The sequence below is a fragment of the Myotis myotis genome, unplaced genomic scaffold (genome assembly GCF_014108235.1).
Source record: "Myotis myotis isolate mMyoMyo1 unplaced genomic scaffold, mMyoMyo1.p scaffold_m19_p_10, whole genome shotgun sequence".
In the NCBI taxonomy this organism is placed as follows: Eukaryota; Metazoa; Chordata; class Mammalia; order Chiroptera; family Vespertilionidae; genus Myotis; species Myotis myotis.
This window is the reverse complement of record NW_023416314.1, coordinates 38,606,583-38,633,001: the sequence shown is the minus strand read 5'-3', so window position 1 is coordinate 38,633,001 and position 26,419 is coordinate 38,606,583. Positions and strand designations below refer to the sequence as shown.

The 26,419-nt window shown below is 44.3% G+C and overlaps 1 protein-coding gene and 1 non-coding gene across 5 annotated transcripts; both read left to right on the top strand.

Annotated features, from left to right (window-relative positions):
* The first annotated feature begins 192 nt into the window (after positions 1-192).
* NEU3 (neuraminidase 3) lies at positions 193-25,454 on the top strand. Of its 4 annotated transcripts, none has more exons than XM_036324970.1 (4): positions 193-2,450; positions 5,935-6,059; positions 11,315-11,526; positions 19,615-25,454. In XM_036324970.1, the coding sequence occupies exons 3-4, from the start codon at positions 11,320-11,322 to the stop codon at positions 20,689-20,691; spliced, it is 1,284 nt and encodes a 427-aa protein (XP_036180863.1). In that variant the 5' UTR covers positions 193-2,450; positions 5,935-6,059; positions 11,315-11,319; the 3' UTR covers positions 20,692-25,454. The 4 variants fall into 4 exon arrangements, with proteins under 4 accessions (XP_036180863.1, XP_036180862.1, XP_036180864.1 ...); XM_036324969.1 differs by lacking the exon at positions 193-2,450 and adding an exon at positions 5,516-5,613; XM_036324971.1 differs by lacking the exons at positions 193-2,450; positions 5,935-6,059 and adding an exon at positions 5,553-5,613.
* LOC118665652 lies at positions 11,977-12,086 on the top strand. Its single transcript, XR_004970729.1, has one exon. It is a non-coding gene; the product is annotated as a U6 spliceosomal RNA (small nuclear RNA).
* Positions 25,455-26,419: the final 965 nt, after the last annotated feature.

The following is a 26,419-nucleotide window of genomic DNA, read 5'->3' as shown; positions in this document are numbered from 1 at the left end:
TTTATTAACTGCCATTTTCTAAAATTTTTTTCAATAAAAAGAAGATTTGAAAAACTGGAGTTTTTTGATGGTTAGTTTTGATGGAAGGAACAGAGCAGCAAGTGTTAACAGCCTTACTCTACCATAGGTTTCTTTCATTCTAGGCTGTTTTATTGGTCAGAGACCCCTAAGAACCTGTAGTGAGGAACTGGTAACTTTCCAGTGATAATGACATTCAGTACTTACTTTGTGTCAGGTAGTGTACAGGTATTAACTCAGTAATGCTCACAATGATCCTAAGAAATAGGTATTATTATTATTATTATTATTATCCCCATTTTATAGCCTGAGGGAAATGAGACACAAAAAGTTAGTGATAGAACTGGGATTTAAACCTGGGCAATCTGGCTCCACAATTGTGAACATCTTCTTTTCCAGTATTTTCCTGTGGTAGAGAAGAACTCAGCACTTGCCTAGATCCTGTGAACTATAAGGATATTGTCCCTCTATCCTTACAAAAGTAAAGTCTCGCTGAACCTACTTCCTAAAACCATATTCACTTTATAAAACATCATGCTTATCACGTTTTGCTCTTTGACTTGGGAGTGTTGCCCCCTATCTAGTGTCACACTGAGGGGTGTGGAACATCAACAGGTGGGAGTTTTATTCCTGTCAAGCTGGGTAAGTCATGTAATTCTCTGAGCTTCTAGGGCCCTCTACTCCCACAACCCTTTTTAGATGATAGTTCTATTCTGTAAGCTTTTGAAAGAGTGTAATTGGATAATTGTATTTTCACAATGAATGAGTTAGAGTTACTGTTAGACACGGGGGTGTCCCAAGACTTGTGTTTGTAGATAGGTAATAACCCTCTCCAAGATGATTTCTTGGAGTCTTGCATACTTGGGTATACCTTTTTCTTTACATATATAAACATGTTATCTTCACTTTTTTTTTAACTTTTACTTTTTATTGAAGGAAATGAGAAAATTACAGAGACAGTGGATGATGCTTGGAAGAATGGCAACTATTGGTTTGTCTCATAGCCAACCCCATCCTATATTCTATCATGTCAACCTTAGATCCATTTAGAGACGAGTAACTGTCTCAGAATTTTTTTGCAATGGGCCTTGGCTGCTGTAAGGGAGCTTGACCCTTTGGGGGAGAATTCCCTTTGACAGACTCTTGTAGGAACCATTGATGAGTATTGAATAATACTCTGCCTGGATTTGGTTTATGATGCTATTGAAGGTGAACCACTGAAGAATGAGAAACTGCTGGGAGGGGCAATCTGTCACGAGCCCCGAGTATTCCACTTGGAAGACTACAGAGTGTCAAAACAAAGACACTCTTCTTCGGGGCCACAAACTACAGATGAATTATTGCTGTTAATTCATCTGTCTGGGTCACTCACGTAGATGCCCTCAGTGGGGGGGCCGTTATTTGATGAGACCAACTGGGATCAAGCTGTTGCTGATGGAGCCCGTACTACTCAGATTGCCACCATTGTTGCCTGGATCCATCATACCAGACGTATTACACCCACCATAGTAGCCTAAGCACAAAGTAAAACACTTATGTTTCTGATGGAGAGGCTACTGCTGCATGCCAGACTGTGACTCCTTTCAAAAGTCCTGTTTGTCTAGCCTTGAGTGAGACCACATAGCACAAGGCATGGCCGTCACCCACTCTTGGCTATTTTACTGTATCAGACCTTTGGCTCCCTCTGGGGGTTATCAGTAGTACCTCACCACTGTTGACATGTTTTTCAGGTTAGTGTTGCTTTTCTAGTTCAGTCAACTCCAACCACACTATTTTGGTCTTCAAACTAATCTGTCTCATGTTTTTGGTTATCTTGACCACATGCAGTCAAACAGTGGTGCAACTGTTACTGCAAAAGCCACTTAATGGTGGGCTGACAGTCCAGGTATTTGATGGACCTTTAACTCTTCCATCCAGAGGAATTTACTTTGTTGACTGTTGGAACAGCCTATTTAAAAAATGTACTCAGAAGATTTCTGACCCTACCTCTCTAACCCCATCCTGGTCAATATTTAGTAAGGCAGTTTGGTCACTAAATATGGCTGTCCACTGAAAGCAATCACTTCCTCTTGAAGGCTATATTAGAGTTCTCTGAAGAAACAGAACAAATAGGATATGTGTGTGCATATATAAAGAGCTGTATTATAAGGAATGGGCTCATGATTATGGAGTTGGAGAAGTCCCATAATCTGCTTCTGTAAGCTGGAGAACCAGGAGACCCAATGATATCATTCCAGTCTGAGTCAGAAGGCCTGCAAACCAGGAGTAAGTTCTAGTCCAGAAGCAGAAGACTGATGTCCTAGCTTGCAAACAGGCAGAGTGAATTCTACCTTACCCTGACTTTTGTTCTATTCTGGCCTCCAACAGATTGGATGAAAGCCCACCAACATCTCAGAGGGCAGTCTGCTTTACTGAGAGCTCTGATTCAAATGGTAATCTCATCCGGAAACACTCTCAGACATATCCAGAATAATGCTTAACCAAATATTTGGGGTCTCGTGTTCCAGTCAAGTTAAGACATAAAATTAATTATAGTTGCTTACTGAGTAATGATCAGAATGAGGGGTTGGGGAGTGTTGTATAGATTTATTTTGAAAATTCAGTATTCTGATGTCCTGACTGGTGCTGGGTATGTTTTCTTTGCCCTAACAGCATCCCCTGGCCAACCTGGTTGCCACACCCTTCAGGTGGCACCTTAGCCAAAGGGAGGCCTTAAGTATTCACATTTAATTCTGGTTTAGCCACCTGGATTCTTTTGTTGGTTTGACATGGTCGTAGATATAACATTTGAAAAAAGAGTCATTCTTGGAGCCTTCCTCTCAGAGGAGAATGGCATAGTAAAACTCCCCCAAACTGTTGTAAGCTCCCTAAACTTGACTGATTGCTGGTTTTGCCATCCCTACTAGGTGACTCTGATCGCAATTTGATAGCCATTTCCCTTATTGTATTGAGAAGTCTATTGGAAAACTCAGTACTTTCAGCTCCTATACTTCCATGCAAAACATGTCACAACTTCCAGAACCTCTCGCCTCCCTTGTAGCTATTAGTCATCCTATGGGGAGGACAAATGCCACCTGGCTGGTTGTGTAGGCATGTTGGACAGATTGGACTAATTGCCATTAGACAGTCTTTTCAAAATAAGGACTGGTTTCAAGTATTCTAAGTCAACTGAGAGCTCTGAGGCCTACCATGTGGCCATGAGGCCACATTAGGGACCGTCAACCTGTATTCCCTGAGAGATGTAGGTGCCATTTGGGAGGCCCCAACAATTGTAAACAGGGCATCATATATGCCCCCAGGATATCCCTGTGTGGAAGCCAGGCACAAACTTGCCCTTCTCCCTGAAAACATGGTGCCTTGCACCATAGGGAGGGTCTTAAGCAACTTTCAGGTGTTTAGGGAAGCATCACCAATAGACCAAGTAGTCATCGGATAACTGTGGAGATTGCTCCAAAACAAGGGTATCCTTGGGTACAGGGGGAGCTTCCTGGAGGGGTGCTGACTCATTTATGCACACTCTGCAGGAGGTTATCCCTATCTTAAGGCTCATTCTACTAGAAACGTTGGTATGGAATTTGTTCCTGACTTTAGCTGAAGCCACCAGTGATACCACTTTAGCCCTGGAATACATTCAGGTGACCCTCAACTCACTGGCCAGTATGGTTATGGATGATAGAATTGTTCTCAACTTCCTTGTGGGCCGAGAGAATCTGTAACAGCCGATGTATCCTGTGTACCAGAATTAATACCTAGGCCAGGCACAAGGCCAATAAAGAGAGTAGAGAATACCATCTGGCTTTCTAAGGTAGACCATGGTGACTTACTGATGGCTTATGGTTGTTGGTTTTGGGGGATGTTTTGTTTCTGTGCGTTTTTTGTTGTTTGTATTTCCAGCTGGTTTGGTCAAGATCCTTGGGTATGATAGAGGTCAAGTCTGCAGATTGATTTCATCCTGTTTCTTGGAGTTCAGTTGACAGTATCCTTAATTAAATGCTGTATGAGACCATTAGAATGGATTTGGTCCCCATTTTTGACAGATTAATCAGAGTGAGTGATGGTGGGGCATACTCGAAATTCCTTAGAGGCCATCCATACGAAGTGCTGCGGAGGCTTGAATAGGAGTAACTATTTTAGCATGGAGGACTGAGGGGTCCTTATACAGGAAGAGTGAAACCTTTCTGATTTGCATCATAAAGTAGATCGTGAATAGGTCATATGTGTCCATTTTACAGATGAGGAACCTGAGGCATAGAAATTAAATAACTTGCTAATGTCACTCAGCTAGGAAATGGGAAGTCAGAATTGGAGCCAAGATCTCTTCTCTTCCAAATCTAGAGATTTCTACTAAACCTCATTGCCTCAAGCATAAGACTGAGACTATCAGCCAAAGAAGAATTGAGAGAAATATGGCATTAGTTTTAGGTATTTTTCTAAAATTGGCTTGGTGGTCTATGAAAGGGCGAGGACTACGCCCTCCACCTTGTCCCAGGGTAAGGGCTACGCCCTCCATCTTGCCCCAGGGTAAGGGCTATGCCCTCCATCTTACCTTGGCCATGTGCTCAGCAAGGCTTCTTCCCGGAAGCCAAGCCTCTGCTAGCCACACCCAGGACTTCTTTAAACTAACCAATGACAATCAAGGGAAGTCGCCATAGATATGACCACATCCTGCGTAACAAGACACGGACTTGCGCCTGGCCAATCGGCAGGGCCCACAGTCCTTTCTCCTCCCCTTACCCCAACCCCCTATAAAACCTCTCTCCACATAGAGTTTTCTCTCTCGGCCACTGGGCTCACCGTTGCATCGGTGAGTGTGGTCGGGGAGCCGAACTAGTTCGAAATGAAGGACTCTTTGCTTTTGCATCGGACTGGCTGGCTCCCTGGTGGGACCTTGGGAATCTTGAAATCTGGGCACAACAGTCTACAGAATTGGTTGTGAGTTTGGGGAAGTCTGGTGTAGAACCCTAGCATTTTGTATAGGCTCATCTTTAAAAATGAGATATTTCAGACATAATACGGTGTTTTTTAAATATATCTTTTTATTGACTTCAGAGAGGAAGGGAGAGGGAGAGAGAGAAACATCAATGATGAGAGAGAATCATCAATGGGCTGCCTCCTGCACACACCCCATTGGGTGGGGATTGAGCCTGCAACCCAGGCATGTTCCCTGACGGGAATGGAACCCTTACCTCCTGGTTCATGGGTTGACACCGAACCACCAAGACACACTGGCTGGGCTTCAATTACTCATATAATGGGCTCAGTTTTACTTTATTCAGTGAATTATAATCTAATACTATTCATATATATATATATAATTTACAGACACATATAACATAATTTTATTTTTTGAGTAGGGGTGGCCCAATACTCTGGCGCTCTGGTCCTTTTTGTGGAGTCCCCTCTGAGCTCTGAGGTCCGGAACCTTTGCTTGCCTCTCAGGCTGCCCAGGGAAGTTTTAGGCGGTGATACCTACCAACCAACAGAGCGGGGATGGAAAACTGAAGAGGGGTGGGGGCAGGAAATGGAAGGGTGGGGCGGAGCCCGGGAGCTGCGCAGCCTTTGGGAGACGTGGCAGAACTGAACTTGGCCCTGCGGGTAGGTGGTCGAAGAGGAAGGGTCAGGTTCTTCCCGCCCGGGCTGGGACGGCCGGAGACTGAAGGGAGGAGGGACGTCGGAGGCCGGGCAGCGAGGGGGCGGGGCCTCGGCTGCCCGGTCCGAGGGGGCGGGGCTGAGTCCGGACCTCTGCTAACCAGCGGTCCCAACGGCTGTGGCCTCTGCGGCCCCGCGCCCCCCTCTCCGCCCCCCCGCCCCCCTGCGCCCGCGGTGTCCGTTTCCTGGGCCCGGCCGCCTCCCGGCCGCTCGATGTCTCCGTCCCCCTCTCTGTTCACTTTTGGGGGTTTGTTTTCGTGTCCGCAGCCGCGCTTTCTCCTGCCTCCGTCTCCCCAGCCTCGGTCATCTCCCAGGCTCTGGTGCCCGAGACCCGAGGGCCTGCCTCCGCGCCCCCGCAGCCTGGAGAGAGCGGGAGCCGAGGGCCGACGCAGGTGAGCGGGCCTGGGAGGCGGAGGGAGGGAGTACGGGGGGGGGCCCGGGGAGTGGGGCCGAGTTCGCAGCACCATCTGGGCTTAGGAATCCAGTCCTGGGAGGAGACTGAGTCAGCCACCCAGTCGCTGGCATCTCACACTGGCCCGGGCTGTTACGGACTGGTCCTAGTTTTCCTTCCGCGGAAGCCACGCGGAAACCCGAGAATGCGCGCTTTCGGGAGGAGGCGGGGAAGCCCTGCTCAGGAGAGGGATCTGCGGCCCCAGAGGGTCCCGAGCGGGACTTGCCAGGGAAGGAAGACCCGGGCCCTGGCCCAGGTTTTGCTTCTGGTCACTGAGCGGCCTCACTTTCGGGTATTCCTCTCCGCGGCCTCGGCTTTCCCATCGGTGCCATGAGCAGAGTTTGGACTACACGCAGTGGTTCTCAACCTCCTGGCCCTTTAAATACAGTTCCTCATGTTGTGACCCAACCATAAAATTATTTTCGTTGCCACTTCATAACTGTAATGTTGCTGCTGTTATGAATCGTAATGTAAATATCTGATATGCAGGATGGTCTTAGGCGACCCCAGTGAAAGGGTGTTTGACCGCCAAAGGGGTCGCGACCCACAGGTTGAGAACCGCTGGTACAGGATCTGCAGAAGCCTGACAGGATGGGTGCTCCTTACCTACTCGTTTTTTAAGAGGGAATGAATGAGATAGGGAGGTCTCCTAGGCGTCACTGGAGGCTGACGGCTGATTGGATTAGTTGGGCATCTGCGGAATTACATAGTTTCTACAGCCTGAGAAATAGGTGGTCTTACCTCCATTGCAAGTGAGGAAATAGGCCCAAAAGGAAAGCAATTTGCTACTAAGACTCAAAGTCCATGCTACACTTACCCCCTCTCCCAGTAAGAGGGTTTCATTGAAAGGTGTTCCTATGGAGCCGCAATTAATAATATGCGTCCTCTGCTGAAAGGAACATCTCTGAAGCAGAACTGCATCAGATTCTTCTCTGCCTGTAGTTCCCAGCCTACGGTTTGTGTGAAATAGTTTGGGTGTCAGTGCCAGAGCCACCATCTATGTTAACACTGTCATCAACAGGATCAGCCTAAACCACAAAAACGAATGATAGTGGCGATACTTGCTGTAGTGATAGCAAAGCCATAAGTGAAATTGTGAGAACATCAAAATTTATAATAAAGACTTCTCTTTATGGTGTTTTAAAGTTTATAAAGCACTTTGCAGTGGTTCTTCGTATTGATCATCTTGGTAGGTATTATTGTTTTTTTAATATATATATATTTTATTGATTTTTTTACAGAGAGGAAGGAAGAGGAAAAGAAAGTTAGAAACATAGATGAGAGAGAAACATCGATCAGCTGCCTCCTGCACACCCCCTACTGGGGATGTGCCCGCAACCAAGGTACATGCCCTTGACCAGAATCGAACCTGGGACCCTTCAGTCCCCAGGCCGATGCTCTGTCCACTAAGCCAAACCGGTTAGGGCGGTAGGTATTATTATTATCCATATTTTACAAGCAAAGAATCCAAGACCTCGAGAGATTAAGTGACTGGCACAAAGTCTCACAATAAAGACATAGACTGGGGACACCAATCTGGCCCCACATGACAAGCTGTGCTTCTCCTTTGGAGCTCTCTCCATTTCCTCTCCCTTTCCTTGGTCCTCGTCCTTCCTCCCACTCTGTGCCTTTCCTGTGTTCCATTCTTATCACGTAGAGAATTCTTGTTTCAATGTTAACTAATAATCATGTGTTGGCTGATGATTATTAGTGTTAGTATTAACTCAGAATTGAAATGTTAACTTAGAAGAGTTTAAAATATCTCTCCCAGACGTGCAGAGGGATTTAAATACTTTTAAGAAGGGGAGTTGTAATTGTGGATCTTATTACCATCATCATCCACAGATTTCAAGGAATAAAACTAGAATATGCAATGATTGACAATCTAAAAATAATAACTGTCGTATATTGAACTCATACTATGTCATGGGCTCCGTAACAGCCACTTAAATTTTTTTACTTAATTCGCTCAACCACTATTGAATTTTATAAATGAGTGTCCTGAGGCATAAAGAAGTTAAATAACATGCTCGAAGTCGTGCAGTCGTAGCCTGGTCCAATTCCTGTGTTCTTAATCTTTATACCAGCTCAGTCAGGGGCTGATTTTTACTTAAAAGAAAGCCTGCCTCTCCCTGGCAGGAGACCCTAAGTTGGGGGGAAACAGAGAGGGTCTAGTATTGTGGGAAGAAGACAATTCACCCAGGCCTTTCAGTTGTGCTATTGAGAGCTCAGAATTGGAGTGAGGAGGGAGGCTTTTCTTCTGGACTCAGGAGACCACCTCCCCACTTCTCTCATGATAGTGAGCCATGGTTCTCTTTAGAAATAGTGACTAAATGAATCTTTCATAAACTATTGATGAAAGTTTGTCTTGATTGACACTACGAGGATACAGCCAAAAGCAGTGTAACTTTCCTCTTCAGTTCATTGGCCACAAGGCTACCTGAGACATTGATCTAAAATTTGTACTTGATCATGCCATTCCTCTGCCAAAAACTCTTAAGTGGCTCTCTGTCTGTGGGATAAACACCTTAATAAGGCATCAGGGCCTCCCAGGATCTGGGCTCTGCTGACCCCTTCAGTCCCATCTCTGCTCACAGCTTTTGACCAGGATAGTCATACGGGACTACTGAGATTCCCCACAGCTCACTGTGTTTTCTGTCACCTATAGACTTTTCACATCCACTCTCTGCCCACTTCCTTTTTACCCTTCAATTGGCTAAATCACTATTTATCCTTTAAGATCCAGCTCAGCCATTCATTCAGTCACTCAACAAATACCTATTAATTACCAAGTATGGTTCTAGGCGTAGAAGTGTAGCAGAGAATAAAACACATATTCCTGCTGCCCAGCTGGTGTGGCTCAGTGGTTGAGTGTTGACCTGTAAACCAGGAGGTCACAGTTTGATTCCTGGTCAGGGCACATGCCCAGGTTGTAGGCTCAATCCCCAGTGTAGGGCTTGCAGGAGGCAGCTAATCCATGATTTTCATCATTGATGTTTTTATCTCTCTCTTCCTCTCTGAAATCAATAAAAAATATTTTTAAGAACCCCACATATTCCTGCCCTTTACAATGAGTCTATTTTGTAGGATATATAAACAAGTATAGTGTATGGATAAGTGGCATGGAACTAGAACAGGAAAAGAGGATAAGGAGCTCAAGGGAGTTGTGAGGGAAGGCCTGGCTGACTGGATGACATTAGAGTTGAAGGAGGTGAGGGAGTGAGGTATGTGGCTATCTGAAAAAAGAATATTCTAGACACAGTATCCAATATAATAAAAGGGTAATATGCAAATAGACTGAACGGCAGAACAACCAACCAACCAATCAAAGCGTAATATGCTAATGATATGCTAAGGCTGCTCAACCACTCGCTATGGCGTGCACTGACCACCAGGGGGCAGATACTCCAACTGGTAGATTAGCTTGCTGCTGGGGTCCAGCTGATCCGGACTGAGCGAGATGGGCCAGACACACCCTGAAGCCCTCCTGTGGTCCCTGCCTGGCCTGATCGCGCACCGGTGGGGTCCCTCAGCCTGGCCTGCACCCTCTCACAATCCAGGGCCCTTCGGGGGATGTTGCAGAGCCGGTTTCAGCCCGATCCTGCAGGCCACTCCTCTTGGGAGGGCGCCAGACGCAGGGCTCATGGCTGGCGAGTGCTGCTGTGGCAGCGCGAGCCTCTCCCCGATTGGGACTGATTGGGCGTGGCAGGCACAGTGGGGCCTGGATGAGTGGGAGTGGCAGGTAGGAGCTGCATGCAGCGCTGGACTGCAGGTTTCTGCCCAATCGCTGCAGGCCACCCAGAGGGACCCCACCCATGCACGAATTCGTGCACTGGGCCTCTAGTAAGGATATATGAGACAGGAGCTCCCTTGGCTCAGTTGTTAGCTCTCCAGAGATACTCTGCAGCCTCGATGTGGACAGCTACCATATGGCCTAACTTAGAGTAGGTACACAGAAATATTTGTTAAATAAATGAATGAATGTGATCTTACAGGCCTTGTTCTTACAGCCTGGTAATTTTTATAAATTATTTATAAGCTAGGGCATGGATGACAGGCGAGAGAGAGAGAAAAAAAATGTTAAGCCTGGTCCTGTATAACTAGCTTAATTCACTTTTTGGGCCTCTGAAAAGTAGAACTCCTGATTTTCTTTGAGAAATGTATCTAGAGACTTCCATTTTCAGGATTATGGCCAGCTATATAACCTGTATAATGGTGGATAAACTATAAAAAATATAGCTGAATTTGTAAGAAAGTAAGAGAAATCCCCAGGGGCCTAAAAACCAAGAGTAAACTGAAAACCAGAGTAGTTACTCCCTTAACCTGACCTCAGCAGTCCTGGATGCTTGCTGGTCTTACCTAGAAGTTTGGCTTTAATAGACATGTTGTTACCGTGAATGAAACTATGGGCCTGCATGGTCTAGACCAGCGGTTCTCAACCTGTGGGTTGCGACCCCTTTGGCAGTCGAACGACCCTTTCACAGGGGTCGCCTAAGGCCATCCTGCATATCAGATATTTACATTACGATTTATAACAGTAGCAACATTACAGTTATGAAGTAGCAATGAAAATAATTTTATGGTTGGGTCACAACATGAGGAACTGTATTTAATGGGCCAGAAGGTTGAGAACCACTGGTCTAGACTTTGGTTGAAACTGAGATCCTTACATGAAGTCACGTCCCTTGAAAATCTACACCTGATTGGGTGGATGGACTAGGAAAAAAATCGCTACTGATGCAGAAATGACAAAGAAGATTGCCTTTTATCCAATTTCAAAGAGAGGGAAAAAGTTGCCCCAAAGAATTCTTAAACAGGCATTTCTTGATATGGATTTGGGTTTACATATATGTTACCCAAATGGCCTAAAAACTCCAAGCCAAGAAATTGGTATTAGAAGCCATCTGGGTTGGTAATATCCCTGGATGCTTGGCAGAAGTATATGCAGAATCTCTGGAGAGAACCCACATGGCACAGGCTATATAGAATTCCCACAGAGTCGGGGGGATGGATGTGTTAAACAAGAATGCGTATTGCTGGCTTTGTGCAGTTGGGACCATAATGTTATTTTTATATTAAGAAAAATAAACATCTCTGGCTCTCAGTGATCTCCAGAAATGGAATGATAGAACAGAACTTGTATACAAGCCAGCATTTGGATATGGATACACATTGAGCTGCCTCCTATTATTGCAGAGGTCATGGAAGAAGTGACATCGTGCTCCTTCAACAACCCTCTGTTCCAGCAGGAAGACAAGGGAGGGGTCACCTACCGGATCCCAGCCCTGCTCTACATACCCCCCACCCACACCTTCCTGGCCTTTGCAGAGAAGCGCTCTACAAGCAGGGATGAGGACGCGCTCCACCTGGTGCTGAGGCGAGGGCTGAGGACGGGGCACTTTGTACAGGTGACTCCTCCCCGATCTGGGCCTGGGCCCCAGTTTCTCTCCACATTTGCTCTGTTCCTTTTCCCACCAGTGCAGGGACAACCCTGTGCAGGAGTTGAAGAGGAAAAGGCAATAAAAGCAGTGCTCACGGAGCACTGACTGTGTGCCAGGGGCACATTGATCCTCTCGGCCACTCCGTGACGTAGGAATTATTGTCAGTCACATTTTACGGATGAGGAAACAGGCTCAGAGAGCTTGCCACATTGCTCAAGGTCACACAGCTACAATAAAGGAGTAGAAGCAGGCTTCGGACTTGATCTCTAGAGGCCTCCGTGGTTCATATGTACTTTTCACTCCCATTCTCTTTTCTCTTTCTAAGTCACTGAAAAAAGTAGACATTGTTAGTCCAGGGTTGCTGATGAGGGATCCTGGTGCTCTGAGAGGTAGGTAGCTTGTTTAAGACCACAACTAGTGCTCGCTTCGGCAGCACATATACTAAAATTGGAACGATTCAGAGAAGATTAGCATGGCTCCTGCGCAAGGATAACACGCAAATAGCACGTGAAGCGTTCCATATTTTTTTAGAGGGAAAAAAAAAAGAACAAAAAAAGAGGAAAAAAAAAAGACCACAACTAGCAGATAATGAATTGGAGGGTATATGGTAACAACAATCATTCTCTACTACTACTGTTCTTCTTACCTCATGCTTTATTCATTTTTATTCTCTGATTAACTCAGTTGTAGAATCCTGAAATTAGAAGTCATAAGCCCAACTTCTTTTCCAGTATAGAAATCTTCTGTATTCCATTGGTAGCTACTAATAGCTTAGTGGTTAAGAGCATGGCTTTGTAGTCAGGCAAGACCTACAATTTATTGGCCCTGTGACCAAGGATACTTGATTCTTTTCTGTTTCATCATCTGCAGAATGTGATTAATAATAGCAGTTGCATAGTAGGAACTCAACATTAGTCATCTTCTATAAAGGTTCTGCTTACTCCTCAAGTAAGGAATTCATCCTGTGGCTGCTGTTAACTTTTTTTTGGAGGATGAGACGATCCACACTCCTCTATAATTACCCATTGGTCTTGTTCTGCCTTCTGGGGTTCTGGGGTTGTCAATCTATACATGATACAGTCCCTTCTGCTGAGACTGCTCTTTGATATACCTGAAAGTGGGTGTTCATGCCCACTGAGTTTTCTGTTTTGGGGACTCACAACTTGAGTTCTTTAGTGTCTTCTTAGGTCACAGTCTGGATTTGGTTTCTGGGCCCTTGAAAACGGATTACTCTGGGATGTTAGAGTCCTTTTTAAAAGAATGGCACTCAGAATTGAACTTAGGACCCCAAGGATAGAGCCACCCCACCAATGAGATGGCTATCCCATCTTGTATCCTTTTCACACATCCTAAGGTAAAGTAGCATTTACTTTTTGATCCTGCATAATACAGCTGACTAATAAATATTAAGTAGACGGTCAGCTGAAACAAGTCTTTTTCACATTTGTTGTTTTTTAAAAAAACACAAAACTTTTAATTGTAGTAAAATACACCTAACAAAATTTTCCATCTTAATCATTTTAAGTGTACATTATGGTATTAACTGTATGCACATTATTGTGCAACAGATCTTTTTATTTTTTTTTAACAGAATCTTTTTTCCTTTATTGACTTTTTTTATTTTTGCTACCCTGTTTTTTAATTTTAAAGAGCTTCTCATCTATTGCTTCTTTTTATTTTTTTTAATATATTTTATTGATTTTTTACAGAGAGGAAAGGAGAGGGATAGAGAGTTAGAAACATCGATGAGAGAGAAACATTGATCAGCTGCCTCCTGCACACCCCCTACTGGGGATGTGCCCGCAACCAAGGTACATGCCCTTGGCCGGAATCGAGCCTGGGACCCTTTAGTCCACAGGCCGACGCTCTATCCACCGAGCCAAACTGGTTAGGGCAACAGATCTTTTTAAAACTTTGTCATTGCGCATGACAGCAGTTCTGTACACATTGAACAACTCATTCCCGCGCCCCTCCACCCAGTCTCTAATAACCATTATACTACTTTGTTTCTATGAGTTTGATTATTTTAGGTATCTCATATGTAATATTTGTTCTTTTTATGATGGCTTATTTCATTTAGAGCAGTGATTTTCAAAAATTCAAGCAGTGAATTTTTAAAGCATGTAATACCTGACTATTTAGTCAGGGGCACTGACCTCTTTGCCCGTACATTGTCAAATTTAAAAAATGACAATAGCAAACCCAACACTAGTTGTCTGATGAGAATGAATCAAAATTAAGCCTGTTTTTTGTCAGGTTGGCAAAAAGTATATTTTTCTGTGTACTGCAGAATTTTAGTAATTAGTTTATATGTGCCATGGGATGAAAAAGGTTGAAAATCACTGATTTAGAATAATATCCTCAAGGTTCATCTTGTAGCATTTGGCAGGATTTTCTTCTTTGTAAAGACTAAATAATAGTTCATTGTAAATTATGTTTATTCATTGGTTTATCCATTTTGTTTATCCATTCTTCTGTTGATGGACACTTGGGTTACTCCCACCTTTTGGCTATTGTGAATAATGCTCTATGAACATGGTGTGCAAATATATATTTGAGACATTGCTTTCAATTCTTAGGACCTATACCTACAAGTAGAATTGCTGGGTCATATGGTAATTCTATTTTTAATTTATTGAAGTTCCTCCATATTGTTTTCCACATCAACAGTGCACAAGGCTTCCAGTTTCTCTATATCCTTGCCAACACTTATTTTGTGTGTGTTTTTTGGTAGTAGTCATCTTAATGGATATGAGGTGATATCTCATTGTAGTTTTTATTTTCACTTTCCTAATTATTAATAATGTTTAGTATTTTTTCATAATGCTTTTTGGCTATTACATTTGTTGTTCTTTAATCATGTTTCTCCATCCAGACTTTTAAACCCAAGACTCATTTTACATTTCTGTCAAGCCTCAGCTTGCTTATATTCCATTGCTGCAGCTGGATGATATAATTTGGATTCTAGTGCTTTCATCTTTAGTTTACTGTTTCTTCTAGCTTCATATAAACTTTATTTTAGACATATCTGGTCCAAATCATTTTCTCCTCTCAGCTACTAAGGATGGCTATGCTTCTGACTTCCCAATGACTAGCTTGCCCAGTACAGTAATTTCCCCCACTCTCCTATTTCTAAAGGGAGTAGCAGTGCTGATGGATTTCTTATATCTGTCTCAAGGTTCTTGATCTGAGCAATATTAATTATTCAAATGACTGTGCATCAGATGAGTTATTTTTCATTGGAAACACGTTCAGTGCTATTCATAAAGTGTTTGTGTCCACATGGTGCTGAAGAGACAGGGGTTCTATCTTCAGAGCGACAATAGGGAATTAAATCTGCTCCCCAGGGCTGTTCTAGGCACTTGGGAGGGAGAGGAGCCTCTGGGCATTGTTTATATAGAGTATTGTTTCTATCTGAGAGCATTTCTATAATCCTTCCCTTCACTCCTCCCTTATATTCTCCCCCTCTCCTTCCCTTCTCTCTCCGCCCCTTCCATTCCTCTCTCCTTTCTTTCTCTATCCTTTCCTCCTTTATTGAGCACCTAAATATACCAAGCATTAAGTCAAGGGGGATGTGGGAGGGAGGCAATACAAAAGTTGACAGATTCAGGCCTCTCTTTGTGAAGAATTTGCACAACTGAAGTGCATAGAGAAAGCAGAACTGGGCACAGATGTAAGTGTTCAAAACTCCCATACACAATCCATGAAGTGTCACAAGGCAGGTCCACTCAGAGTGGGGAATTTCCTTAGAAGAAGGAGTGCAGATGCATTTGAGGATCGGAGAAGTTATTGTGTGGCCACAGCATTAAAGCTGATTCTCGAAGTGAGTGGGTCAAAGGTGAGCAGAATCAAAGGTTTCTCCCTGGATTCTCCACATGCAGATATGGTCTTTTCCTCCTCTGATACCCATGGTGCCCTTTCTCCTTTTTCTGATGGTATCTGCGATCCTGGAGTCTGCTCTGTGGGTGCCTTTCCCCTCCTCAAGGCAGGAAGGCTGCACCCTCCCACTGGTGGCCTCCTGGACCTTGATTCCTTGAGAATCACAGAGAACTGAGGTCCTTCCTTCAGGGGTTTACAATGCAGTCAGATATCGATGTGAACTTCTTATGCATAGAGAGTTTCCAGAGAGTAACATGCCATTTGGGAGGATTTAGGAAGCAGTCTTCAATTAGTTAGCAATCTGGGGGAACTTTGTAGAGGAAGGAGGGCTTCTGTCCAATAATTACATTGACTTTGGCACATATATTTGAAGTGTTTACAGTGCACAAGGCACTTGCTGTAGAATGGGTTGCTCCAGTACAGGGATAGTGAGTTCCCTGTCCTTAGTCTAGTTCAGGGAGGGACTGAATGATCTTTAACTAGAAAACTTAGAAGAGAATCTTCTGTAAGACGGGTGTTAGCACTAGGTCCTTATGATTTTGAGAATCTGTGAACTGAGCTTTGCTTAATATTTCTTGCCCATTCACATAGGAATTAAATTTTTAAAACTTATTTTTTGTTTTGGCTAGTTAATCTAATCTAATAATAGACAAACAGGGTAATTGACCGTACCTTCGCTACGCCTCCCATTGGCTAATCAGCGTGATATGCAAATTAACGGCCAACAAAGATGGCGGTTAATTTGCATACGTAGGCTCCAAGTGGTGGAGCGAAGACTGAAGGTGAGCCAGAGCCACGAAGACGGAGGATGGAAGGCGGCTCCGGCTGGGGCTGCGAAGACAGAGGACGGGAGGTGGCTCCGGCCGGAGCGAAGGCCTGGGTCTCGGGTGCCGGAAGAAAACCAGTGCTGGCAGCCAGAAGAAGGGAAGGCCTATTGCACGAATCTCTTTGTGCAACGGGCCTCTAGTTGATTTATATGGCTGAAAAATAAAAACAGTATAAAGAGGTATACATCCCATTCCTAGTCTTTTACCTCCTATAGGCAATCACTGTTGTTTCTTAACGTATCTTTCTAGTGCTTCTTCATAAAGAAACAAATACAAGTATATATCCTTAACTAGAAGCCTCATGCATGAAATTCTTGCACTCAGGGGGGTCCCTCAGCCCGGCCTGCACCCTCTCGCAGTCTGGGAGCCCTTGGGGGAAGCGGGCCTAAGCTGGCAGTCAGACATCCTTAGTGCTGCCACAGAGGCGGAAGAGGCTCCCACCATCACCATTAGCTGAGCAGCACTCCCCCTGTGGGAGCACACTGACCATCCGGGGATAGACCCTGCATTGAGCATCTGTCCCCTGGTGGACCGTGCACATCATAGTGACTGGTCATTCCAGTGTCAGGCCGAAACCAGCTCTCCGACATCCCCAAGGGGTCCCGGATTGTGAGAGGGTGCAGGCCAGGCCAAGGACCCCACCAGTGCACGATAGGGGCTGGGGAGGGACACAGAAGGTTGACCAGCTGAAGAGGGACCGTGGGAGGGCTCCAGGGCGTGTCCAGCCCGTCTCGCTCAGTCCCGATCGGCCGGACTCCAGCAGCAAGCTAACCTACCAGTCAGAGTGTCTGCCCCCTGGTGGTCAGTGCATATCATAGCGAGCAGTTGAGCAGCCTTAGCATATCATTAGCATATTATGCTTTGATTGGTTGAATGGCGGACCGGACACTTAGCATATTAGGCTTTTATTATATAGAATATGCTGACTTCCCAATGACTAGCAAACTTTTTCCCCCAATAACTTTTCTTATGCCTTTTAAAACATTTCAATGTGAAGTGATAACACACATATAGAAAACATAAGACAAAACATAAATGTCAGCTCTGAATTGATAGAGCCAAACCTTGTGAATTTATCATTTAAGGAAAAAATTAGGATGTTACCCTAGACCAGTGATGGCGAACCTTTTGAGCTCGGCGTGTCAGCATTTTGAAAAACTCTAACTTAACTCTGGTGCCGTGTCACATATAGACATTTTTTGATATTTGCAACCATAGTAAAACATTTATATTTTTGATATTTTATATATTTAAATGCCATTTAACAAAGAAAAATCAACCAAAAACATGAGTTCGTGTGTCACCTCTGACACGCGTGTTACAAGTTCGCCATCACGGCCCTAGAAGCTTCTTATGTCTCCTCTCTCCTTCTCAGAGGTAATTATTATCCTGATGTGTAGCTCGTGATTTTAGTTTTGCTTGTTTTTAATCATTTCTAAATTTTTAGTTTTTTAAATTACAGTTTACATGCAGTATTATTTTGTATTGGTTTCAGGTTGTACAGCATAGTGTTTAGACAATCATATACTCTATGTATCCTTTATGTTTGGCTTCTTTTGTTCAATATTCTCGAGGTTTATCCAAATTAGGTGTACAGCTGTGATTTGTTCATTTTCATTGTTACATAGTACTCTGGGCCAGATGTTAAGCTCCTCTTCCTGGCACTGGTGCTTCAGACTAGGGTGCCTAGCATGGAGTTGAGACCCCTTGTTCCTCAGGGGGTACCTTTGCAGCTGAGATATTCCTCCTGATTCACAACCACCACATCTGGTTGCAGGACCAGCCCTTTTTGTGTCTCCACCCTACCTACCAGTCTTGATGTGGCTTCTATAAATATTTGGTTATAAGACTTTAGCTATTCAGGTTGGTTATTCAGGTTAATTGTTCTATAATTTACTTGTAATTTGGTTTGGTCCTGAGAGGAGGTTAGTGTCACTTCCACTTACTTCACCACCATCTTGGATCTCCCCCACAGTGAGTAATATATATACTTAATTAGATGAACAGATATATCTTAGGATAATTTCCCAAAATTGGGCATGCTCGGAAAGGCTACGTGCATGTGTAATTTTGATAGATCCTACATAAATGTTAAACCATGTTACACTCCAATTCGTACTTGAGAATGTCTGTTTCTTCACATTTTTTTGCCAACAGAAAAGTATTGTTAAAGTTTATATGTTACCAGTTCATTAGATGAAAAATACTATCTTACCCGGCCGGAGTGGCTTAGTGGTTGAGTGTCAGCCTATGAACCAGGAGGTTGAGGCTCAATCCCTGGTCCAGCACATGCTGTATTGCCAGCTCAATTCTTGGTGGGAAGGGGGGGGTGTGCAGAAGGCAGCCGATTGATGATTCTCTCTCATCATTGATGTTTCTATCTCTATCTCTTCCTCTCTGAAATCAATAAAAGTATTTTTTAAATACTATCTTAATTTTAACTTGCTCTTCTCTTTTATATGTGAGGTTGAACATATTTTCATTTTTTCTCTCTTTCTGTGAGTTGTCTGATCTTGCTCTTGGTCCATTTCTCTTTTGAACTTATCAATTTCTAATATTGTTTTAAAAGTATATTAAGGTGGTTAGACCTCTCTTTGTGATATTAGACATTATCTTATTTTATCCTTGCAACAACAACTCTCTGAGCATGTTATTACATCCTCCATTTAACTGATGTAACTGAAGCAAAGGAAGATTAAATAACTTGCCCCAGGTCGCATATGTGATGAAAGCAGGGTTAAATTAGGTGTTTCTGACTCCATGCTTGAGTTTTTAATGACAATGTTATGAATTGCCTCCCCAGGGTAGTAGAGGAAGGAAATAAAACCTTTATCTTAAATTTCCTTTTATATGCCTAAAATTTCCATGTCTGTCTGTCTTGCTTTGTATTTCTTATCTTCCTTCTTTTTCTTTTGGAGGCGAGTCCTTTCTTTCTTTTTAAAAATATTTATGTAGCTCCTATCATGTACTGAGCACTGGAGATACAAAATTAGAACAATTTGGTTTCTACTCTAAAAAGATTCATAGTTTAGAGAGGGAGTGGGTCACATAAAAATATAATGTTATATAATAATTGCTATAAGTCTTTTGTATATACAAAGAGAAAGCCTTTGGTATAAAACAGGAGGTGAGTTTTGATACCATTTATTTGAGCATCGAGACAAAGTGAGGAAGAATGTTTTGGACAGAGGGGATAGCATGAGAATTAAGTGAATAGTTGGGCCTTCCCAATTTTATAGATTTTAATACCATTTATTTATTTTCTCTGAAAAGTTCCAATGCTTTTAATGAGCCTCATGTCTTCTTATTAATCTCTCACTCCTGCTCGCTCTCCCTTCTTCTTGTCTAGTGGGGACCAGTAACACCACTGATGGAAGCCGTGTTACCTGGGCATCGGACCATGAACCCCTGTCCTGTATGGGAGCGAAACACTGGCTGTGTGTACCTGTTCTTCATTTGTGTGCAGGGCCATGTCACCGAGCGTCAACAGATTATGACAGGCAGGAATGCTGCTCGCCTCTGCTTCATCTGCAGTCGAGATTCTGGCTATTCGTGGAGCAGCGTGAGGGACCTGACTGAGGAGGTCATTGGACCAGAGGTGAAGCGTTGGGCCACATTTGCTGTGGGCCCAGGTCATGGCATCCAGCTGCAGTCTGGGAGGCTCATCATCCCTGCATACACCTACTACATCCCTTACTGGTTCTTTTGCTTCCGGCTACCATGTAAAGCCAGGCCTCATTCCCTGATGATCTACAGTGATGACCTAGGGACCACATGGCACCATGGCAGGCTCATTAAGCCCATGGTGACAGTGGAGTGCGAAGTGGCAGAGGTGACTGGGAAGGCCGGCCATCCTGTGCTGTATTGCAGTGCCCGAACACCAAACAGATGCCGGGCAGAGGCTCTGAGCACTGACCATGGTGAATGTTTTCAGAAACCAGCCCTGAGCCAGCAGCTCTGTGAGCCCCCGCGTGGCTGCCAAGGCAGTGTGGTGAGTTTCCGGCCCCTGGAGATTCCAAATGAATGCCAGGACCCTAATGGCAAAGATGCTCCTACCATTCAGCAGAGCCCTCTGCTGGGCAGTTCTGTGAGGCCCAAGCAGGAAGCTGGAACACTGTCAGAATCATGGCTCTTGTACTCACACCCAACCAGTAAGAAACGGAGGGTTAACCTAGGCATCTACCTCAACCGGACCCCCTTGGAGGCTGCCTGCTGGTCCTCCCCCTGGATCTTGCACTGCGGGCCCTGTGGCTACTCCGATTTGGCTGCTGTGGAGGAGGGCTTGTTTGCGTGTTTGTTTGAGTGTGGGATCAGGCGGGAGTGTGAGCAGATTGCCTTCCGCTTGTTCACAGACCAAGAGATCCTGGGCCATGTGCAAGGTGACTACACCAGCCCTGGTAGGAACTCTGACCCAATTCAAAACTAATTGGCTTAGGATCCAACTTTCCATAGAAGGGAAACCATTAGAAGGCAACCATAGCCAGGATCATGGAGGCCAGGATAGCATAGCTTACAGAAGCCTACAGGGAATCCCAAAATGCAATATTCTGCTCCCTACCTTTTTCACCTCTCAAAGATAAAATGAAAAATTTGCCATAGCTACTGTAGCCAAAGTAGCACTGAACTGTGTGAATTGGGAGACCATGATATGATCTTGGGTCTGCCATGCTGGCTCTGGGACCTTAAACTCTCTTTGCCTCAGGTCTCCATCTGTAAAATGAGAGGATTGGTCTGTGATTTCTCTTCTTCCTATCCCCAGGGAAGGCAGAGGGCCTGCTTGCTGCATGATCAGCAAGTCCTGGCTGCACATAGGACTCTGGTATCAAAATGAAAATCACAGGACTCGTCTTTTCCAATGACTGAGGTTCCAAGCAGATGTCATGTCATGAAGAAGGGTCTGGATGATTTGTTCAGTAATAGACGAGCTCTATAGGCTATCCAAGAGGAGTTGGGCAAAACAGAAACATGGGGTCACCTCCCTTCTTTAGCTTTGCAACTCTGCGCAACCTGCCCTTACGCATCCAGAAAGCATTATTTCCTAGGGAGAGACTGAGAGGCTCAATACCAGTAGTCCATATTGTTTCTGATGGCATTATTTCTATGAAAGATAACCTGAAGTTCATTTATTAGGATGGTTCCTGATGAGAAAAAGACATGACTTACGGCTTTAAAACATTGGACAAAACTTCCCACAGTCTCTGCCCTCAAGGAGCTCACAGTTTATGAGGCTAGAAGAGGGAGAAAATTTTTTAAAAAATGCAGTTGGTGGGATAGTTAGTAGATGTTGGGCTCTAAGTTGCATAACTGAAGCTCATCATCTTAGTTGCATCTTTATTGTGCCTGGAGTCATCTGCCCCGGGGCTTGTCCAGGCTGCTAGGTTTCCCCTAAGTTTGTTTTTCTTAGACTATTGTCCCAGCCCAGCCACTCTATTTGCCAGTGGAGAAACTCTTCACCCTTAGGAAGGTCTTGGACCTTCCAAACCGCTGAGTCTGGCCTGCTTGGACCTACGGAAATCACTGTTTGCGAAGTGAGATGACCCTTGTCTAATAATTTTGGGGCTGAACTAATACTGGGTCTCTCAGATGATACCAGATTGGTTGCTCTTATTTTAGGTTGTTTCCCCCGTAGCCTGTTACTTTGAGGGAAACTCTATTATGAGAGATTTCTTTTTTGTCCCTCTTAAATCGGTATATCAGCTATATACAGGGTGGGACAAAAGTAGATTTACAGTTGTTCATATGGAAAATAATACAATAATTAATAAATAATAGTACAAGAATAAACTGTGTTTCATGTACTCAGAACTTTGTCCTACCCTGTATATATGGCGCTAGGTAATGGCCCAGAGAGCAAGTCTTAGTGGTAGAGCATAGCCTAGGATGCACCCGTCAGATGGGGGAGTAGTCCTATGGGAGGAAAGTAGGGATTAACTTCACCTACTTCAGCAGGTAGCTTAAGCCAGTGTCTTACGGTGGCCTGTCATACATTCGTCATTATCTTCTCAGTAGTCAGCTATGATCATTCACTCATTTATACATTTATGTAGCTATTTCTTGAGTGCCTGTGCATAATAATGTAAGGTGTATTCTGTTGCCATTTCCTGGTTGAAAATAATTTGTGGCTCCTCATTGCCTATTAAAGGCTACAATTAGCCTGGCATGTAGGATGAAATAATGACTACTTATCTCTACTTCTTTATGTGAAGGCCACTGTCAAGCCCATTGTCAGGTTGGCACATGGAGGCAGGTGGGGTGAGGTGGACAAGAGTGGTGGTGTAGGGGGAGGATTGAAAGGGCATCCCCCTCCTGAGTTCTTGTTCAGCAAAGCTTTCCAGAGCACTGCACTCTAAATGGATAGAAATAGGCAAGATGGCTAAGCTCTACATCAGGGCTAAAGGGTGGAGAGAGTGAGAATATCAGGACTTCTTTGGGACTATCCAAGAAGGGAGGGACGTCAGTCCCATGCCAGCGTGAACCACAGATGTCCAGTATGAGTACTCCTAAAGACTTATCCAGCTCTAAATTGCCCTGCCCTTTCTCCTTCCCCTTGCCTCATGTTTACTTCTCCTTAGCGAGAAATTCCCTTAATAGGCAATGAATTTCCTTAATAGGCAAAGGGCCTATGTGCACATTTTGGGAGTAGCAAGAAAAGCGGTTTGGGGACAGGCATAATCCAGAATGAGGATTAGCGAGAGGAACAGATGGGTGATGGCAGCTGTGAAGAAAAAGAATAGCAGGTAGAAGTCCTGGCACTTGGAGATAGAAAGGACAGACATGAGGCCTAAGCTGGAGAGATGGTGTAGGTGGTAGTGCTGTGAAGAAGAAATGATAACTGGCTGGCGCTGTTCCCTGTGCACAGGCAGCAGGAAAATTCCTCCCAGCCGTGTAATTTTAAGCTGGCTCTACTTGATGAACAAAAACCACTATAGGCACTCAACTCTGTGCCAGTTACCCAGGTCTTCAGGGCCCTGGGACCGACACCGTGATGCTGGTATCCTAACTAAGCCCACTTCAGCCACTTTCAGGTTGGTAGAATGAAAAGATAGGGCAGGTGATGGCAGCTGTGAAGAAAAGAGGAAAGACTGAAGGCCTCTGATATAGAGACATGAAGAAAGGACTGCATAGGTTGTGGTCCTTTGCTCCCAGATGCCCCATCCTGTCCTTGAACCCTTAGTATCCATCTAGCAAAGGTGGCCCCCCAGGGGAAGTGCAAGAATGCGCCGGTAGTGAGTGGCCTCCTGCTGGTATGTGCCCTTGTTCAATCTGCTGGTCCTGCTCATGCTCCCTAACTCTTGGTTCCTCACTCCTAGGCTCCTAATGTTTACCTCAGGCCTTTGTTATTTGGCCCTTGTTATCTGGATCAGTTTTTCCTGGTCACCAGTCTCCCCGCAGATATCCACAAGGTAGCAGATATCCACAGGGTATCGTGTAACTACAGCCATAGGGAAGAGACCTTGCAGCCTGCCTGTGGGGTAGCCCGAGGGACCCACAGAGGCCACCCTGAGGCTGCACAGCCTCTGCCCCAGGACAGTGGGATTCAGTACTTCCACTTGGACCAGATGAAATTGCTCAGACTTCCTCAGGAGGCCGTGAATTTTTCCCACTGCGTTATTCAGTAGGTGTCGTGTCCTCCTGTGCTGCCACAGTGCACAGTCTGAGCCTCCTTTCGGTCCTTACCACAGGCTGCCCTGTTATTGTCTGCTGTGCCCTCTAGGCCTCTGCTAGTCTGTGAACTCCTTGAGGGCTAAGTCTGACTCCTCACTGTATCCTCTTTACTTTGAACCACAATGCCTTGTTATATCATATGCTAGAACAAATGCTTTTTCTACCATATTTTGATTTCCCTGTTGAGGACTCTGAGTCCTCTCTGTGCTCTGCACCCAACACAGGGCCTGGTGCAGAATAGACAACAGAGAAGCTATGCTGAATTAATAAAGGAGTTAAAGACCCTTGGCCTTGGAAGCTAACTGAGAAGGGTAGGGTGAGTTCCCTCAGGGAGGAGCATGTCGCATCCCTCTGGGTTCACAGCACTCTAAAGGTGCTGAACACTCACCCTACATGAGTCTCCCGTGTGCTGGCCTGCTTCCACGTCAGTCACAGGATTTCCTGGGAATGAGCTTTTCTCTGGCTGCCTGGATATCCTAAGGATCATAGCCCAAGCCCAAAGCAAAGTCTTGATTTGGGGTTCTCATTTCACTGGTAGCCCCCTCCCCGAACCTAATTGGATTTTCTATAGCTACCGCTCCTCCAGGACTCAGAGGGAGATGCCGGGGCTCGGCATGTTCCACGCCTGTCTTGGTTCTGTGATACTAGGAGCCACAAATGCTCTCTGTACTATGAAAACCACCATGACTCTTTGAAACAAGGAAGATGAATAAAAAGCATAATTCCGGCGACTACTGGTTTTGTTATTGTTAAGGAAACTGAGATCATAATCATTCTAATACTTACATCTAGTTTATACCCAGCTTTTTTTTTTGGATTCGAGGCATTTTCTTGCTTTTCATAAGAACTTTAACTTTCAGAAAACATTATCATAATAATCCTTCGCCCTTTTACATACTGTTACTGGAACATAGCAATTGAGGGCAGCAGGGCAGAGGGGACCATGGCTGGTCTGATGACACATTAGCTGTAAGTGGAGGCGCCTGGGTGCGCAGAGTCCCCCTCTGGCACCAGCCTCGGTGCTGTCAGCCCACGTCTAATTTCTTTTTTCGAAAATACCTTGAGATTACTCTCAACGTGCAGTTGGAGAGGCCACAGATATCTGCCTCAATGAAGTGGGGTGATAGCTTTTTGCTTGACTTTCTCTTTGTTACATTGGGGTGCTTAAGGCACTACTGATTCCGCCTCATTTCGGCATAACTACTCCAGTCCTGTCACTAGGTCAGCTGCCTTTAAAAAAACATACACACAAATTGACTATTGAAAAAGTTTCAAATAGACATATCTTTTGTCGTACCACTGAGAGTCATATAATGATGAAAGAATGAAGTTGAGAGAACTGTGAATTTGCCTCTAAAAATAGTTTTACAATAATTCTAGGATCATATTTTAAAATCCAATGATCTTTTTTGTGTGTTTTGTTAGATTGCTTAATGTCTGAGGGACCTCTGGGTTTGAGAGGAATATGCACCTCTATGTAAATTTTAGTGCTCCGTTTACTAAACTCGTTGTCAGTATAACATTGACAGTCTCTTGTGTATTTAAACAATAACATTTGATTGAACTGCCTTAAACATAAATACCAGTTACAAATTTAGTATAGCTGATCCTTTTGAACCATTCTTACACCCCACATAGTAGATAAAACATAAATACATCCAATGCTTATAAAACACAAGCTTACATCAAAATGGAGCTGAAAGAGTTGATGCTATGGAGTTAACTCTGTTCCTTATTATCCTTACACCTTTCAGGACTTTTAGCTTTTAAACTCTTTAGAGTTTTGGTGTCTTTACCAGATTTCCCCCTCTACTCTCCTGGGGGTTTAGTAATAGCAGATCCAAAGGAAAGAGAACGCCATTTCAGACAAGCTCTCTCCAAGGGCGCATTAAACTGGGAGGTCGGAGACCTGGAAGCAAAGACAGCCACCTTGTCCCCGGTGGCAGAGATGCCTGTGTGCAGCAGAAGCCTGAAAGAATGGAGCCAGGCAGAAACAGCCCTTATGATATCCACTGGGGTCCTCCCGCGTATGGGAAACTATAAACCCCAACCATTATTTAATGTTTATTTCTTAAGCTAGTTTGAGTTGGCTATAGATAGAAAGAAGATACACATTTTTACAGAAGATTTGGTTAATTAGTACTACAATCTGTTAGTCATGATGTGGAGCAGCACAACCACCACGAGAGATTAACTTTTAATTCAGTCTACTGAAGTTCAATCAACTATTATCTAAAGCAGTGGTTCTCAACCTTCCCAGTGTCACGACCCTTTAATACAGTTCCTCATGTTGTGGTGACCCCCAACCATAAAATTATTTTCGTTGCTACTTCATAACTATAATTTTGCTACTGTTATGAATCGTAATGTAAATATCTGATATGCAGGATCTATTTTCATTGTTACAAATTGAACATAATTAAAGCATAGTGATTAATCACAAAAACAATATGTAATTATATATGTGTTTTCCGATGGTCTTAGGCGAC